This window comes from Phragmites australis, chromosome 3 (assembly GCF_958298935.1).
Source record: "Phragmites australis chromosome 3, lpPhrAust1.1, whole genome shotgun sequence".
In the NCBI taxonomy this organism is placed as follows: domain Eukaryota; kingdom Viridiplantae; phylum Streptophyta; class Magnoliopsida; order Poales; family Poaceae; genus Phragmites; species Phragmites australis.
This window is the reverse complement of record NC_084923.1, coordinates 32,433,582-32,450,693: the sequence shown is the minus strand read 5'-3', so window position 1 is coordinate 32,450,693 and position 17,112 is coordinate 32,433,582. Positions and strand designations below refer to the sequence as shown.

Genomic DNA, 17,112 nt, shown 5'->3' with positions numbered 1-17,112 from the left:
AACTTCAACTGAATGGAACTCTTGATTATCGAAGGCTATGACACTTACTAAGGTTTATGCTCGTAATAGTTCATTTCATCAGGAAAAAGTTTGATTAAGAAATTTCAGATGTCCAACTCAACCTCATGGTCTTTTTTCTTATCCATATAAATAAATAAATTATTCTTACTTGACAGTGTGGATATATGAGATGTCAAGTCATGTCGTACCAGCATTGACTCCTTCTTAAAAAGGTAGTCTTGATGACTGCATGGCAGTGTGCCACCTTGTTAGGTGTGAGCGGGAAACCCTCAAAATTTGAATTGTTAATGATGGCATTAGTCTTGGCAGTCTTTCGGTTTCCTTGATGTTCACGTATCGTCGTATAAATAGGAAATGACAGGCAACATTACGTCTCCCCGTTTCTTGACTCTTTCGCTGCACGCCTCTTCTTCTTCCTCCTCTCATCATCAAACAAAAAACCCCTCTAATTTCTCTCTCTTCAAGCATCCATTCGGATCCATGGCGGCGAGATGGAACGAGTTGGTGATGACAGGGGCCAAGCTGGATTCCCTGGTTGAAGATGAGTTGATTGACCCGCGCATGGTAATCCCTTGGCGGCTGGCGGAGAAGAACAAGTTCCTAACACCCGATATCAGGGAGTTTGTGACCTTCGCAGAGTTCACCCAATGTGCACTACGGATCTTGTTGTCAAGCTTCCTCGGGAGGATCTTCAAGATTACTAGATCGAGCTAATCTTAATCCCAACTCCATTACTATCAGCATTTTTCCCCACCTCTTTGAAGTGTACACGGTCCTTTTTCATCTTTTCCAATACTATTATCAGTTAACTTCATAAGATGGAGTTGTAAGATCAATAACTCTTGCATTGGCTCAATATGATTTTAGTGATTAATGTCAACATAGTCAATAGGACTAGTATAGTTTGCTAGTATGTAATGTTTAGTCTTATGAATGCTATGTGATGAACTTATGTTCCAAACACTCTCATAAATGCTATGTGATAAACTTGTGTTCCAAACACCTCAAAAGTATAGACGTTAAAATCACGCAGAGCTTCATGAACATATAATGATATATTATTTAGACTGAATAATAAAGAAAAAGAGCATCTCCCTACATCTATGCCTACTTGTGTTTGTATCTAATATTCGTTGTGTTGATTGGAGAGATGAAGATGCTAATGCCCTAACTGTTGGCAACATGATTTCACAACAACTTCCTCTGATTAAAAAATATAAGTATGTTAGGATATGAACATGGTGTCTAATATGGAGTCTAATATGATTTGTATTATTTTAAAAGGACTAGCAATATATATAGATTTGTATTATTTTAAATAGAAAGAGTTATATATTGTTAAAGTATTTTTTATAATTAATCTAGTAACATCAATCTCATGTTATTAACCTATTGTTTTTTTAGAAATAAATGATCACAAATAAAAATGTTGATTTCAAATAATCCTAAATCGATTTATATTTGGGATAGAGGCCGCATTTATCCTAATGTGTAGGTCAAAGCTATGAACTCCCTTTTCCAAATTCCAATATTTCTTCTCAAGATTGGTTGTGGAGCACAGGACCTCACCGTTGCTTTGGGAAACAGTCAAGGTTCTTCCTCCAAACTTTTTTTTTTTGGCCGCGACTGCTTGGGCGGTACTTCCTCTTTTCCTTCAGTCGCGCTCGTCCCCGCAGCCGCACGGCGAAAACCCTAGCGACCAAGCCACCGGAGCAGCGGCGCTTGGGCGGCGGGAGCCATGGCGGACGACGATTACAATGAAATCGACATGGGGTTCGATCTCTCTCCCCCCCCCCCCCCCTCTCTCTTGTGCTTGTCTCGTCTGATAACGCAAAGGTTAGCAGAGTAGAGCTAGGGTTTCGATAGGTACAGTCTTCGGTAATCCTAGAACGAACAACCGCTCTTGGCGGTGGCAAAAAATCAATTGGCTCTTGTTTATTGACACCATTGATCAGGATCCACTTGTGACTCTTTTGATCACTCAAATATCTGTAATTATACGCCAAGATTCACATATTTGTTTCACTTAACTTAGGATCTTACAGTTCTTAATTTTGTTACGCAGGTACGAGGATGAGCCCCCAGAGCCTGAGATTGAGGTGCAGACCAATTGCTATTCTTCTATTCTTCTGTTGTGCTTTATAGGAATAGCTTATACAACTGATACAACCAATGTACTTCTATTGAACAGGAAGGGACTGAAGAAGAGCCTGAGAACAACAATGAGGATGCCCCTGATGACATTGTAGGTGCAGAGGGTGAAGAAAAGGAACAGGAAAAGACCCAGCGCCAACGCAAAACGTCAAAATATATGACGAAGTATGAGCGTGCACGCATCCTGGGTACACGAGCTTTGCAGATAAGGTTGAGTTATATCTCAGAGTATTGTGCAAGTCAATGACATAAATTCGATGAAATACTGACCCTTGCTGATATTGTGTAGTATGAATGCTCCAGTAATGGTTGAGCTTGAGGGAGAAACTGATCCTCTCGAGGTAAAAATTTAATTTGGTTTAGTAGACTTTTAATTGGGACCTGTCCTGATAAACATTAGTCTATGTATACTTTTATTTTTTTAGAAATTAATGATCAAAAATAAAATGTTGATTTAAAATAATCCTAAATCGATTTATATTTGGGATAGAGGGTTGATTGTTTCAGTTCCATTGCCAAACTATATTTCTGTTACTAGTAAATCTTCAATAGTTTGTCACAATTAACATTTACATTCTAAATGAAGATTGACCCCTGGTTACCAAACTAGCCATTGCACTTTCTTTCTTAAGAATGTATGTTATGTCCACTGTGTAATGAGTATCTGTTCATGGTAGAAACAAGTAGTATCCAATATTGTACATATGTTTGATATTTGAATGTTCCATAGTGTACTGGCGCTTAAAACAATTGTATCATAAATTCAATCAGTACCGATGAAGCTGATTGAATTTTTTTTACATTTTATTTTTCCTCTAGAATATTGGGATGCTTGCCTTTTAGTTGCAAGCCTCACTATGCTATCTGTTAGTTGGAGATATAATTATGCCATTTACATGGAGAGGTCAGAAGTGCTGTTTCTACGTAATCTGGCCATCAATTTGGTATTTAGTTTAGGAACAACAGCGCCTTTCTGTCCCAAGCAAGTAGGGGTATGCTAGAGATGAAACCCAACAAGAGCCACAAAGAGGATATAAAAAGCAAGTTGGTATTTAATTTAGGAAGAAAAAAAATAGTAGATCAGTTTGATGGTATGATAGCCAAGGATGCTTTTATTATACAGTAGGTCTGATGTTGTGTATGGCTTATGAATATGTCTGTACCTTCTCCTGTATGGTCTTTCCCTGGGACCTCATACATATTGGTTCCAGTGTATTTACTATAACTTGTGACAGGTTTCATAGTCTTAACATAGGTAACACATTTTGTGCTACTGAGTAGATACATGTTGCGAGTGTTAAGTTATGATAAGATAACTACCGTGCAGAAGATGACCATATGGCATGACTTGAAGAATACTAGGATTTCTAGAATTATAGAGAGATGCAGAATGGGATGTGAGCTTTGGAGGGGTGACACAGAAATATTCTTGGTTGAACAAAGATCACATACAATGTGTCTTTATAAAGAGGATGCCTTCTATTCCTTAAAAAAAAAATAGGATGTCTTCTTGCTGTGGACTTATAATACTCTAATGCTTCTCTTACATGCCACAAATAGACCGCCCAGTTCTCCTGTTTTCTGTCTCAACTTACTTTGGCTTAATTGAACTTACTATTTTAATTCCTGGAAAGGACCTTCCTCTTGCACAAAGACATCAATTAACTGACTCCTAATTCTAACCCCCCTGCATAGAAAGATGAACCGAAGTTTATTGAAGATTCTAGCCAAAATACTGCAGAGAACGGCTTCTAAGTGCTCAGGCTAAATTTCATAATCATACTAGATAGGGACATTTAGCAGAAGCAGTCAACATATAGCTATTTGATCTTGAAATCTTTGGTAGGTTTACGCATCAGTCCCTCCATGTTATGTAAATATTTTACAGTTGTTTAGCCTTCTATGACGGGGAATCTTAAATGTCTACTCTGGGGTATATAGTAAAAACATATCCTTGTTAACATTGTACCTCCCCTGTAAACTGATAGTTTAAAGCCATTACAATAGAGTTTTGATGGCTTTAGTCAATAACATCAAAAGCATGATAATCTGTAATATTGTTAGCCTCCCAGAAACCCAGAAAAGGAAAAAAAGAAAATCCACATTATTTATCAATAATTACTTAAAAATACTTTCAGATGCCATCTCCGATTACACACACACACACACACAATGCTACCGTCAGTTTCATTTTTTCGTATTTCCTGCTCTGACATCCATGTGCCTTTGCACAACTTTAGATTGCCATGAAAGAGCTGAGGGCACGCAAGATCCCCTTCACAATCAGGCGGTACTTACCTGATGGAAGGTGAGTTTTGATGGAAAGGCCAAGTACTTCTTTTGGCTTCATGAGTTTTACTACATCTTCATTGTCATTTACTTTGTGTTGAAACAGCTATGAAGATTGGGGGGTGGATGAGCTCATTGTGGAGGACTCCTGGAAACGCCAGGTTGGTGGGGACTAAAGCTGCTACGCTACTTGACTTGTAGGGCTTTGTGGCGCAACTAGACTGTTCTGTAGTTATAATGGTATTGTGCTACTTCTTTAAGTCGATGTTGCAGTGAATGAACTGAGACGTAGTACTGACGTTATGTTACCTTGGTGTGTGGCCTCCTTGATGTTATGTTACCTTGACGGACCTAGCTAATGTCATGGGTTTTCTCGTCGCACTAGTGCATCTTTTTCGTAGTCCTCCGAAACAGAGACTCTGCATAGCTCGTTGGGAAATTCTTAAATCAGATTACGATGTCTTGTCGTATGAAGCTCCGGTTTGCCGACGTTTCTTTTCTATTAGAACTTGCAAAGATTGACAGCTAGTCAATTTACAGAGTCTTAGGTTAAGCAAACACATGTGTTTGGTTCAGGGATGAAATGAGGTAGGAGAGGATAATCTAGGGATGAGATTATTTCTTTTAAAAAATATTCTCTCAATAAGTCGTATAAAGCTATTCGTTCAAATCAGTGGGATGAAGTACTTTGCTAATCATCATGTTCATTTGTAAAATAATTAGTGATATTAATATGTTATATTATTAATTAGTATATATTACTATGAGATTAGAGTTGGTAGGTTTTAACATGCTAATTAGTAGTAATTAATGAGCTAATTAGAGTATAATTAAGGTTAGTTAACATATTTCATTGTTAATTAGTAATAACTATGACAAGAGTAACATTAATACGTGTTGATACATGTTGGTTAGTGTATTATTAATAATAATTATTTAAAATTAAAAGATATAATTAGTTGATGATTTTCGTCCTATCCATTCTCGCCTCCAACCAAATAAAAAAAAGCTCATTTCATCCAACCAATTAAAAAAAAAAGAATTATCCAATTCTTAAAAACAAGAACAATAGTATCTCATCCCGCTTTTACCTCTAACTAAGCACACACTTATTTGACAGTTGTTACTATGTAGTATTGGATATTGTTACTATGTGTATTGGATATACGGCATCTTTGTCTGCCCAACGTACGTACACAATCCTCTTGTTCACCAGTGTGCTCTTACTCTGTTCATATATACATAAACTGTTGTATCACCACAATCATCGTATTGTTTGTGTATGACGCTTCCTCTTTTTCTACGAATGAACAAGAGAGCGCAGCACAGCCCATGCGTTCCAAACCCCGTGACTCATTCCTCAGAATCCGATTCCAGTGGGCAGGAGCCGTCATCCACGGTCGCCAGCGGGTCGAACAGGTGCGAGGTGGGGTCCATGCATCCGCTCACGATGTCCAGTTTGCACCGGTCGCCCTGCCATGAATCAGAGATCAGGACCGATGGTGTTCGCCTCCATGTCACGGTGGAATTAGAGAGCAGAGGTTGATGGTTACCCCCTCTTCGTAGTAGCCGTCCATGGCGCAACTTGTGATGACGACGTTCTCGTCCGGGTAGATGGCCCTGTCGCAGGCGCTCTCTCCGTTCAGCTCGTCTGCCAGACCCTGCACCATCGCCACAAAAATCCTCACTCTTTTAGTTGATGGCCACACAAGTTCAGTGATTGTCTAGTGGCTAAATCTCAAGATAAGTTTTCAAACCTTAATCGATTAGCTAAGGATTTGTTTGTTTAAGTTTTTATTTCTAATTTTTTTAGTGCTAGAAGTAAGGACAAACGAGACGGTTGAAAAATAGAGCTTCTGCTTTTGGTTTTTATGCTGCTAGAAGCCCAAAGAAAAAATAAACGAGATTGCTAAAAAGTAGTTTTTAAAGAAGCTAAAAATCTACCTCTGATAAACTAGAAACTATAGAGCTAAATAAGAGTAGTTTTTCTGTTTTTTATAGAATGAGAAACCAAAAAATTATTATAAAAACTAATAGCTAAAATTAAAAACAAGTTTTTCAAAAGAACCAAAAACACATCATTTTTACTTTAAAAAAACGCAAACCAACGTACCTTAAATCTCAATACAAGAAGTATTCGTCGTAAATTTGTCTCCTTTTTTCTTTTGTGATTTGTTAATTAAAAAACAAGCTTGAAGCAAATTCAGTTCACCTCATTGAAGAAGCTCAGCGGCTTGTTCTGCCAGGGCTTGGGGATCCTGAACTTGAGGGTGTACGGCCCGTCCCACTCGGCTCCGTTGGTGAAGGAGAAGATCAGGTTCATGGCTGCAACCAACAACAACAGCAACGCTCGCTTCATTTTCTTCTCGTGTCGTAAGAAGATCAGTTCAAGGAGAGATCGACGAAGACGAACCATGCTGCGGCACGCGTATCCTGATGGTGTAGATGGGAGGGTCAGCCTTGCCCCTGACCTGCAGCGTCATCTGCCTCGGCTCGCCGCCGCACATGATGGGCTGGTTGAAGCCGCCGTTGAACGCGACGCCGAACCCCTCGTTGGGCCTCATCTTCGTCGCCGCCGGGTTGTAGAAAAGGGTCAGCCCCTCACTCTGCCATGCCACGTGACTCGGTGTTCAAAAAAAGGACCACGATCGATGAATAGATGCAACAAATGAACACCCATTTTATTATCTGCCTTCTTTAATTTTGATGAATATAGTTATCTGCTTAACGCCTGAACTTTCGGGCAATTTTTGGAAAAAAAAGGAAAACAAGATTCATGACTTACAGGGGAGGGAGGAAGGCCGTTGCTGGTCTTCCAGTACACCGGCGCCCTCCCGAGCTCGAACTCCGCCCACGTCGGCAGCAAGACCCTGAACCATATTCAGCTGCCTCATCAGTCAGCAGCTACAGGAACCAAGCGTGGCACACGTACTGTGTAGAACACCGGACAAGGGGAGTTCAGCAAGCAGGTTACTCTTACTCCTTGTTCTGCTGCTCTACCGCAGCCGGCGTCGCCGTGGCAGCGGCGGCGGCGCGAACGCTAGTGGAGGAGCTCCAGCAGGTGACGACGGCTCCTGCACGGGCCGGCCTGCGGTGGTGGCAGCAGAAGGCGCTGGCGCCGCTCAGGCGGCTGCAGGAGGAGAGCGTGGCCATCGTCGTTCTTGATTGCAAGTACGGTTGGTGAACTGACGAGATACTTCCGTGACCCGGTGTGAGCAGCGCTGGAGGCGTTATCGCATTAGGCTGCCGGCGTACATAAGGATGGATGGATGAGGGTGGACATGTGTGGTGGGGAGGTGGCAACGACGTAAGTGCTTGATCTTTTTAGCTGCGGCCTGCGGGAATGGGACAAAGCTCGTAGGCGTTTGGCTCTCACGGAAAAAAAGATCTTCATTCTCCAGCCTCCATGGTCAAAACTCGGAGCTCAAAATATCTTCTCTTGATCTCGTCGCTCTCACCGATTTTTCTCTTGTTCTTTGTTTTTTATTTTACGTGGTGTGATTGGTTATTTGTACAGGAGTTTGCTTGTATGAATCGTAGGCTAAGAAAAAACATGCTAAACAGAGTTTTATTTGCTGAAAAAAGAATATTTAGTTGGTTATATCGGTTTGATATGTTAAACTGAGTTCCTATTTAATTGATTAAATTTAAGAGTGTATAAAAAGGTATATGTGCTAATATTATAATTGATTTTCTGCATAATAATAGTTGCGGTGACCTGCATATGAAAAGTGGTGTGCTTACCCTCATCTTAGATCATGTGCATTCATATCATTAATAGATTAATGATAAAAGCAGCCACACAGCCATACAGCCACACAGCCACTCGATTGTCGCCTGTCTCATAAGCCATGATATATAAAACATGATGTATGTTTTTGGTTGAATTTACTTTGGTATGTATCCATGACAATTGATGCCATCCCTTTGTCAAATTCTTTTATTAAAGGATTTTACAAAACTCAAAAATCAGAATACAACATTCACATTGTCTTGCAGATCAAATCACAACAACATCCACATCGTCTTGCAGATCAAACCATATACTACTTAGTAGCAGGAGGAAGAGACACCATTTTTTTTTCCAAAAGTGAAGAGATGCAACTCAATTGTTTTTTATTCTGACACTCTGACAACATAAATGAATTGTATAATCTATATGCTAAATGATGCAACTAAATAGCAAAAATGGAATGCATAGCAGGATAAGAAAAAACTTTCAGCTTAACACCCAGAATCTATTACAAAATAACTCATTAGAGGCATGGGTTTCCGCTCTACGGCTTATAACAGATGATTTTAAGTAAAATGTTCTATAATCAGCCACAAAGAAAAGTTGTCGTAGTTGAAGGGCTCAAAGGAGCATCCTATTCTTCTGGAGTACAACATGAAGTATCTTCAGGAGCGTCAAATTTAGGGGTAAAATTGTTTGTGTTTTGGTTCATACAAAGCATGAAAAGTGCAAGTCAAATCAAAGCAAATAGACAATCAGACCAGATGGTAATAGCAAAAAAAAAAAAAGAGAGAAAGAAATAAGAACATAAGAACATAAACAAACAATGAGCCTGGTCAAAAGAACATGTATGCCCTATACAATAGGAGAAATGTGCCTTCTTTTTTACAGCACCCCTGCAGACATGTATGCTCAAATCTTGCAATTCACTACAGACATGTATGCCCTAAGCAACTCATTTAAGCGTTATCATCTGAGATTATGAGTTAAAGCTGATATGGTACTTACAAAAAAAAAAAATCCGAAACACCAAAAAGGGTACCAACAATACAGGACACTATTTCAACCAATTCAATGTGATCGGTTGCAAAATTATTATTAGTATATACTAGTTGTACGATTTTAACATAAACCGCAAAATCCGTTTTACCTAATGATAAAGCTCTAGGATGTTAGGAACACATATGACATGCATCTAGTTAAGTTAGCAATTTTGAAGCCATTACTCTGGATGCTAACATTTCTATGCCCTTTCTTCTTGTTTCTTAAGCAAAGGTGCACATAGGATAGAGAAAACAAATTAAATAAACAAAAAAAATCCAAGCATCCCGGTGATTTTATTCCACAGATTTAGATTTAGGTGCACATAGGATAGTACTTTGAACATGCATGAAAGCTCCGGTGAGCAGAAGATGCAGGGAGCAACATGGTGCTTCAGATTTAGAAGAACAAATCAAGGAGCAGTTTAAACACCCAAATCTTGATGGAGCCTTCTTATCAAATCAAGCTTTAGGACCAAGTCTATGGAAAGCTCTAGGATTTACTCAAACCAGTAAATCCCCCAAAATCAGAGAGATAGAGCAGGGTCTAAGAACTATCTCGCTAATCCCCCCCCCCCCCCTCCCCCCAAATCTCTGAACAAAACACACATGAACCAAAATATAAACCCTAAAATCAGTTGATCCATGAGAGTCGGGCCTCATCTCCTTGGGATGACGCACGATTCAGGCCAGGCTCGGGCGAGAAGGGCATCGCAAGCATTGCTGCCGGGACAGGTTGATGGCATATTTTTGCATGCGCTAGGACATGCCAGAACATTACAGGCAACCAAAGAATAATCTTTTGGAGATTGTACGCATCTGTCGGTCTAGGATGGACTTGATGCAGGAATCCAATCACACACTTGGTGTCTTTAGCAATCCACATTACGATGGAAACACAATTTGATAATACAGGCCGCTTGGAAGGATACAATATGGTTTCAGTTCTCCTTCTGATAGATAATTTCCCTCTTATTTGCATTTTCATTTATTTATCTATACTCATATAAAATACACGAGTTATGATACATCTTATTGATCTCCATCGTCCATCCAAATTAATTAAATGACCATCATACAAAGTTGGTTTCAATTTCTCCTTCTAAAATACATTTAATCTCCCATTATTTATATTACATACCTAGACATCCAATATTTACCTTCAATACATTCTTAAAATACATTTAATATCCTATTATTTACCTTCCATATATTCACCGTCAGGTTTCTCTAGAGGGTACGTTACCTCCTGCACTTTGCATATAGTGCTGGTTTTCTAGAGAGGGTGCGCTGTCGCCCGCACGTCGCCTCCTCCACCGTCTACCACGGAGATCACATCTGTCATGATATCTTTACAACAAAGTACTATGCAAGAATTATTTTTATCTCCTCACAAATCGGTCACCATCTTAATCCTTCTCAAAGCGTTGCTACAGATGGCCAACTCTGGATGATATGGTCCCCTCCACTTGCTTGTCTAGGTACTCACCATTCTCCTCATTCCTAAAATTACATGATCATGTTGCGAATTCTATTTGTGCAAATCTCTCTCATTATGTAAAAAATAGATAAAAGAGACATGAAATGAGTGATGGGTCATAACATGATCCATCACTGATGATAAAAATGTGACCCGTCACTTTTAACTTATCATAAGTGACAGACTATCCTAGGTCAGTCATAGGTGATGGATCATAGTTGTGACCCGTCACCTATTATAACTCATAAGTGACCGATCATCCTAGCCAGTCATTGGTGATGGGTCACAACTTGATCCGTTACCAATAGCTAACTTATCAATGACGGATCATCCTAGCCAGTCATTAGTGATGGATTAAATTGTGACCCGTCACCAATGACTTGATCAATACATAGAGCTATCATTTCATGTATTATGTGTATATATACCCCTAGGTCATATACTTAGGTTTATGTATATATGTACACAATATTTATGGTTGTTTTTATACATGTACATGATTGATATATAGAGCTATTATTTCATTTGGTGCAAAAGTGAATGTACTCCTAGTTTATACCATGTGTGTGTATATATATATATGTATAGTAGTATAAACATATACTCATATATATGTGTATTCTATGTTATTTTTTCTCTATTTATCAGGGGTGTATATATATAATATACAGCCTCAGGAATATATATATATATATGTATGTATGTATGTATGTATGTATGTATGTATACGATGCTAAATTTTTTATTTTTCTCTTATTTTTTCTCACCTCAACAGCACTAGAATAGTATTGTACAATTTTGCTCAAGTTTGATGTAAGGGGTGGCGGCTATAGACACAAACGCGTGTTCCAAAAACAGTGCAGAAACTTCTGGGGGTGAGAACTCAATCTTCCAAGCCGTTTTTGCCTCAAAAAATTTGCAGAAACTGACATTGTAGATGTCTCTAGAGTAAAAAAAAAAAAGAAGTCAAAATCAGAGTTCGTATGTAAAAGTTATGCCATTTTTACTAAAAGCACTACAGGTTAATATTTTGGAAAAAAGTCATCAGTGACGGGTCATAATTATGACCCGTCACCTATGACTTGCATAAGTGACGGGTCACAATTATAACCTAGCACCTATGACCTTTGGACATGAAGGTTAAAATGATAGCATATCCAGTTTCTATCACAAGCACGTGATAACTGAGGTGGTAAGGGAGTCGTGCACGAGGTCCTTGGCTTGGGTTCGAGTCCCATGAAATGCAAAGACTAAAATATGTTTGAAAATGATGTGGATTGGGCAAATGTGATGGGCCCTGTATTAGGTGTCTCTCGGGTGATTTTTTTTTTTTACTTTTTTGTGTCAAAAACAGGAAAAACATTCATTGGTAATAAATGATGGCTCACAATTCACTTATGACTTGTAATAAGTGACGAGCCACAATTATGATCCATCATTTATAACCTTAATAAGTGACGGGTCCTTACTCGTAACTTATGACTTGTCATCAGTGACGCGTTCTGGGTGACGCACCCGTCACCCATAACGATTACGACCCGTCATTTTTAAGCTTTTTTTTTTCACATAGTGTCTTTTGTTATGTTTTTTTAATTTCTTTGGATTGATATATCCTAAATTAATTCCACGTACGTGAAACATGTGTATAATTGCTAGTAAAGTATATGACTGTGGTTTGCCCATTTTTTGATCCGTTTTCACACTGATGAATGATTTATTCTATCTAGATTTGAGTCAAATTGCCAAAGAGAGAACTTATAGTAGCACACAAAATGGCATCAATGTTAATCCAACAAAAAAAAGCCAATATAAATCCTTTGTTGTTCCAAGCCTATTGAGACCTTGAGTTCAAACTCTTTATAGGCAAAATTTAAGCTAAATATTAATAGATGTTTGGTTATGGTTAAAATTCAAATTATAGATTGTCCACATCCCAAATTGCCACTTACTTTTTACTTGGCTAAAGTTTTCCCCATTAGATCTGTTAATATGTGATCCGAATTCATAAATGGGCCTCACGGGGATGCCTGGGTGGCCCATGTTACATATCATTGTGTTTAGCATATTTGTTTTTATATTAGACCATAATCCCTTTTACCACATATATACATTTGTAAGTTGTATAGGAAGAGTTGACGATTCATTGTTATTCCCTTTTTAGAATCATGATACAGTGAAGATCGTCGATTGATATCTATGATTTTTTCCGTAACTATTTTCTACATAAAAATTGTCTCTTGTTCGATCTATTATTACATTATTTACTAAGAAGTGATATCAGAGCTAGACGATAGAGAAAAAAATTATGGTTTTAGTGACAGAGGAGATCGGAGTTTGTCACGTCATCAGGTCGCTGGTGGCGATATCATCTTGGCAATCCTTATCACGACTCATCTCGGCGAATGTTGCTTCTTCCCCGGTGAATATCACGTCTGTCTGGGCATGCTCCATCGAAACCTAGTCATCACTTTAAAACCATCAAAACCACGCCAAACACAATAGACACGCGCGCTCCCTACCTAGTCTACTACTACAGGCATAGAACCAGAGGTATTGTTCGATCTTCCTTTCGAAATTGATTGCCAGTGCTTCGCGTACCAGGAAGTGTACCAAGGGATTATTTTTTATTATTGCCGAACGTACATGGAAGTGTACCAAGACTACTGCAAATTATTGCTTTGTACACACGGAGTTGTACCAGAGACGCTGCAAATTGATTGCTACTGTTTTTTCTTTGCCGTGACTTCAATGAAGTATGTTACCATGAACAGTGTAAAGCTATCGTATCCGAACATCCTGTGTTTTCTTTATATTTTAGGGGTATATTTCTATCTTCGTGAAAAAATTCTCTAGACGTATGAAAACTATCCGCGGATACCTGAGATATCTTGTAAACATGAAGTTTATTTCAAAAATTAATAAGAAAAGACTCCAAGTGTCGTACGATGACCCCTATATATGTGGAGCCAGGAGACTTTACGGAGGACAATCGATTAGAAGTCAACACAACTCCATTGACATCATTCAAACCTGCAGAAGCTCTACACCCTTGAGCCCTCCGAAACTCAGATCAGTATTAGCTTCTCTCCCCAACTACATACAAGGGAGCCCTCCGACTAGATTTAGATCTATCTAGATTAGCCATGCACATCCTTATAAATAGTCTCAGAGATTAATACAAGAACAATATGATATAGGACTATTATCTTAAGAAAGGCCTGAACTTGTGTAAGATCCTGCATGCACTATGTGATTCATCTACTCTAAGTATCCCATACTATTTCTATAAGTTAGTAAGATTGGTGGTTCACCAACCATAGACAGCTAGCGCCGTCCATGAGGATCATGACAAAAGATGTTGAAACTTCCGCATATGACATGCCGTTGTCTTCACCCAAACCCGCATCGAGGATCGGCTTCTCGGATGAGGATTTCTATGACAACTTCAGCCCCTCTACCAACGACGAACCGGTGATCAATCGGGTGGATTTCGACAAAGTCCTAACCGGCGGTGACTCCTGTGGTGAGGTAAGTCGCTTTATGGATTAATGAATCAAGGGCTATGACATCAAGTTGGAACCACTCGATTGCCAAGACGATCACGAGAGAAACATTCGCCGCAAGTTAGGATCCTCTCCCATGACTTCTGATGATATGGATTGTTGAGATACCTATCCGGAGAACACCGATGACAAATCCATGATGGATCTAGACTCTTCCTCCAGTGAACATTACCCCCAAGAAGCCTTCGCCATTGGATACGGTGAAGCTCCTCGAGTCATCCATGGTGCTTAAAACTTTATTATACTAGTCTTTGGATTAGTCGCTGGTAAAATCAAGTCTTACAATAGGTGGTAACATAGTCATACAATAAAAGGAGTGGTGAAATAGCTCTATCAGGCTAGTAACAATACATGTTTATACCAAGGCCTGCGAGAAACATAGTCCATGACATCAGAGTGCACAGCAGGGCCAGAATGATGAACACTTCACTCCACAGGCAACTCGGGTGAGGACATGATCGGGACCTACTCATTAGCCTCACCGTCAGCATCGGTGAAGTTTGGATCTTCTTTTGAAAGCACAAGCAAGGGTGAGTACAAATGTACTAAGCAAATCCCAACCCTTTCCCTACAACAAGAGGGTATAAGTACATGAATATGGTATAGATAAGGATAAAGCTGTAAGGTTAACTTTTTGCGAAAAAGCTAAATTTACACATGCAAAGATTTCATTTTCATAAGACGGTTTTGTGAAAACATCATTTCATCATCATTATGAGAAGGGGGTTTCAGTCGTGGTGGAAAGTCACTAGGGCCTAAGTTTATTGTTGCCGGACGCTCCATCCGCAGCAACTCATGGCACACTGCCGGACCTATTTTCTGAAAAATGGGCACACCTTGCCCATTCACACTCCAAGGAAACACACACATCCCATGCTAGTTGTTGTGACCGAACTATAGTTCGTCCATGACCGTGAAAACATCTATTTGAATAGATTTACCTCTACAGAGTGGTATACTTTACCCATAAGCTGAGTTTGTCCACATACCACCATCATGGCAGTGCGACTCAACAAAGCTATTACCCACTATAGCATCATCTCACTAACCGTCTACGGGAGCTCACCAAGGGTTCCTGACCTTTAACTAGGCCTCCAACCGGGTCGCCAAGCCTGCACCTGCTTGCACCTGCTCCATGGTCTCATGTTACACTAGGCCTCCAACCATCTACGGACTACCAGTAGACTAGCAGTAGCGAAAATTGCCCCATTAGGTCATGATTATGATTTTGGTGATTAATGATAACATAGTCAATGGGACTAACATGTTTGTCAAGAATATATGTTAGTATGTCTCATGGATGCAATAGATCAAGAAGTCACCGTAGCCGGGACAAAGTTGGAATGAATTGGAGAAGTCCCAGGAAGATTTGTTTCACCGGATGGTCCGGTGCTCTAGGTGTTGAACTCATCAGAGCATATTTTGCAAAGGGGAGAGAGGCCTGAAGACCTCACCGGAAGGTCCGATGATCAGAGAAGATACACACCAGAGCATGTTGTCCAGAGGAGGTTGCAGCCATTGAAGTTGAAGATCAAAGCACCGGATGGTCCGGTGATCAAAGTGTTGCACACACCGGACAACGAACAACGCAGAGAGGCAGAAAGAAGTTCAATGCATCAGATGGCCCAGTGATGAAGGTTGTGCACATCGGAGCATTATTTCCAGGGAATTGGCTTGGTTGGCTAAAGTTAACTCACCAGATAGTCCGGTGATGAAGTGATGTGCACTGGATGCATACACAAGAGCAATTTACACAGAGAAGAAGGAAAGGCTTAGATGGCTCAGGGTAACTCACCGGATAGTCCGGTGATGGAGATGAAGTATACTCCGGTGTGTCCGGTGTTCACAGAGGCTTGAGTGGGGTTCCAACGGCTAGTTTATGAGAGTGTACTCACCGGATGATTCAGTGTTAGTATTATTGTTCTCACTGGATCATCCGGTGTTAACAACTTTTCTGAGCCGTTGGGTTAACAGCTAGTGCACAGGTTTGAGGCTATAAATACCCTCCACTCAGTCATTTGAAGGTAGTGGCATGCTGCTGGAGTTTAGAGGAAGCTCATACATACTTGAGAAGACATCCAAGCCACCAAAGTGTTGAATGTGATTATCCAAGGCGATTAAGCACAAGTTTAGCAAGTGATTAGTGTTATAGACCTAAAGAGAGTGTTGCTAGGTGATTGCTACCTAGAGAGTGGATCAAGGAGTGATCCAACCTTATACTAAGTGGTACACCGGTACCTTGGAGTCTTGGTGATTCGCTGGCAAGATTGTTGACCCTCCGACTTGGTGTGGAGTGGCGGCAAGGCGATTACGCGGAGATGCGAAGACCGTTGCCTTGGTGGATCAAGCTCCGAAGTGATCACAATGGTAAGGAAGAGGAAGAGAGGCTAGTGGTGAGACCTTGCCTTGGTGGCTCAATCTGGGTGGAGGCCTTGTCTTTGTGAGTTGGTAGCTCAAGAGTCGCGACCGGATACCAACCGAGAGCATATCCTTTGTGGAACTCCAACATGGACTAGAGGTGGCATTCATGCCATCGATACCACGGGAAAAAAAATTCTTATCCCAAGTTTGCTCTCTCTACCTTATTTACGTTTCCACATTTACATTCTTGTAATTTACCTTCTTAGATAGGTTGCAAGTGCTTTGATCGGTAGATTAGATACACTAGATAAACCTACAACACATTTAGATAGAATTTATATAGGTTTATTTTGTGTTGTTTTTGGAGCCGAAATAGTTCTAAGTGTCATAATTCACCCCCCTCTTAGGACGTCACCGATCCCTTCACTAGCTAGTGGGGTGTAGACTAAGCCCTGCCACATACAAGGTCGA

The 17,112-nt window shown here is 40.0% G+C and overlaps 2 protein-coding genes across 2 annotated transcripts; one reads left to right on the top strand and one right to left on the bottom strand.

Moving 5' to 3' along the window:
- Positions 1-1,571: 1,571 nt before the first annotated feature.
- LOC133912825 (DNA-directed RNA polymerases II, IV and V subunit 6A-like) lies at positions 1,572-4,845 on the top strand. Its single transcript, XM_062355749.1, has 6 exons — positions 1,572-1,794; positions 2,087-2,120; positions 2,213-2,385; positions 2,465-2,516; positions 4,416-4,483; positions 4,571-4,845. The coding sequence occupies exons 1-6, from the start codon at positions 1,760-1,762 to the stop codon at positions 4,638-4,640; spliced, it is 432 nt and encodes a 143-aa protein (XP_062211733.1). The 5' UTR covers positions 1,572-1,759; the 3' UTR covers positions 4,641-4,845.
- A 750-nt stretch (positions 4,846-5,595) lies between these two features.
- Positions 5,596-7,788, bottom strand: LOC133912824 (protein POST-ILLUMINATION CHLOROPHYLL FLUORESCENCE INCREASE, chloroplastic-like). The gene is made up of 6 exons (XM_062355748.1): positions 7,445-7,788; positions 7,250-7,334; positions 6,878-7,070; positions 6,677-6,789; positions 6,018-6,125; positions 5,596-5,937 (listed from the first exon to the last, which is right to left on the bottom strand). Exons 1-6 carry the CDS (start codon positions 7,615-7,617, stop codon positions 5,818-5,820), a joined length of 792 nt encoding a protein of 263 aa, XP_062211732.1. The 5' UTR covers positions 7,618-7,788; the 3' UTR covers positions 5,596-5,817.
- Positions 7,789-17,112: the final 9,324 nt, after the last annotated feature.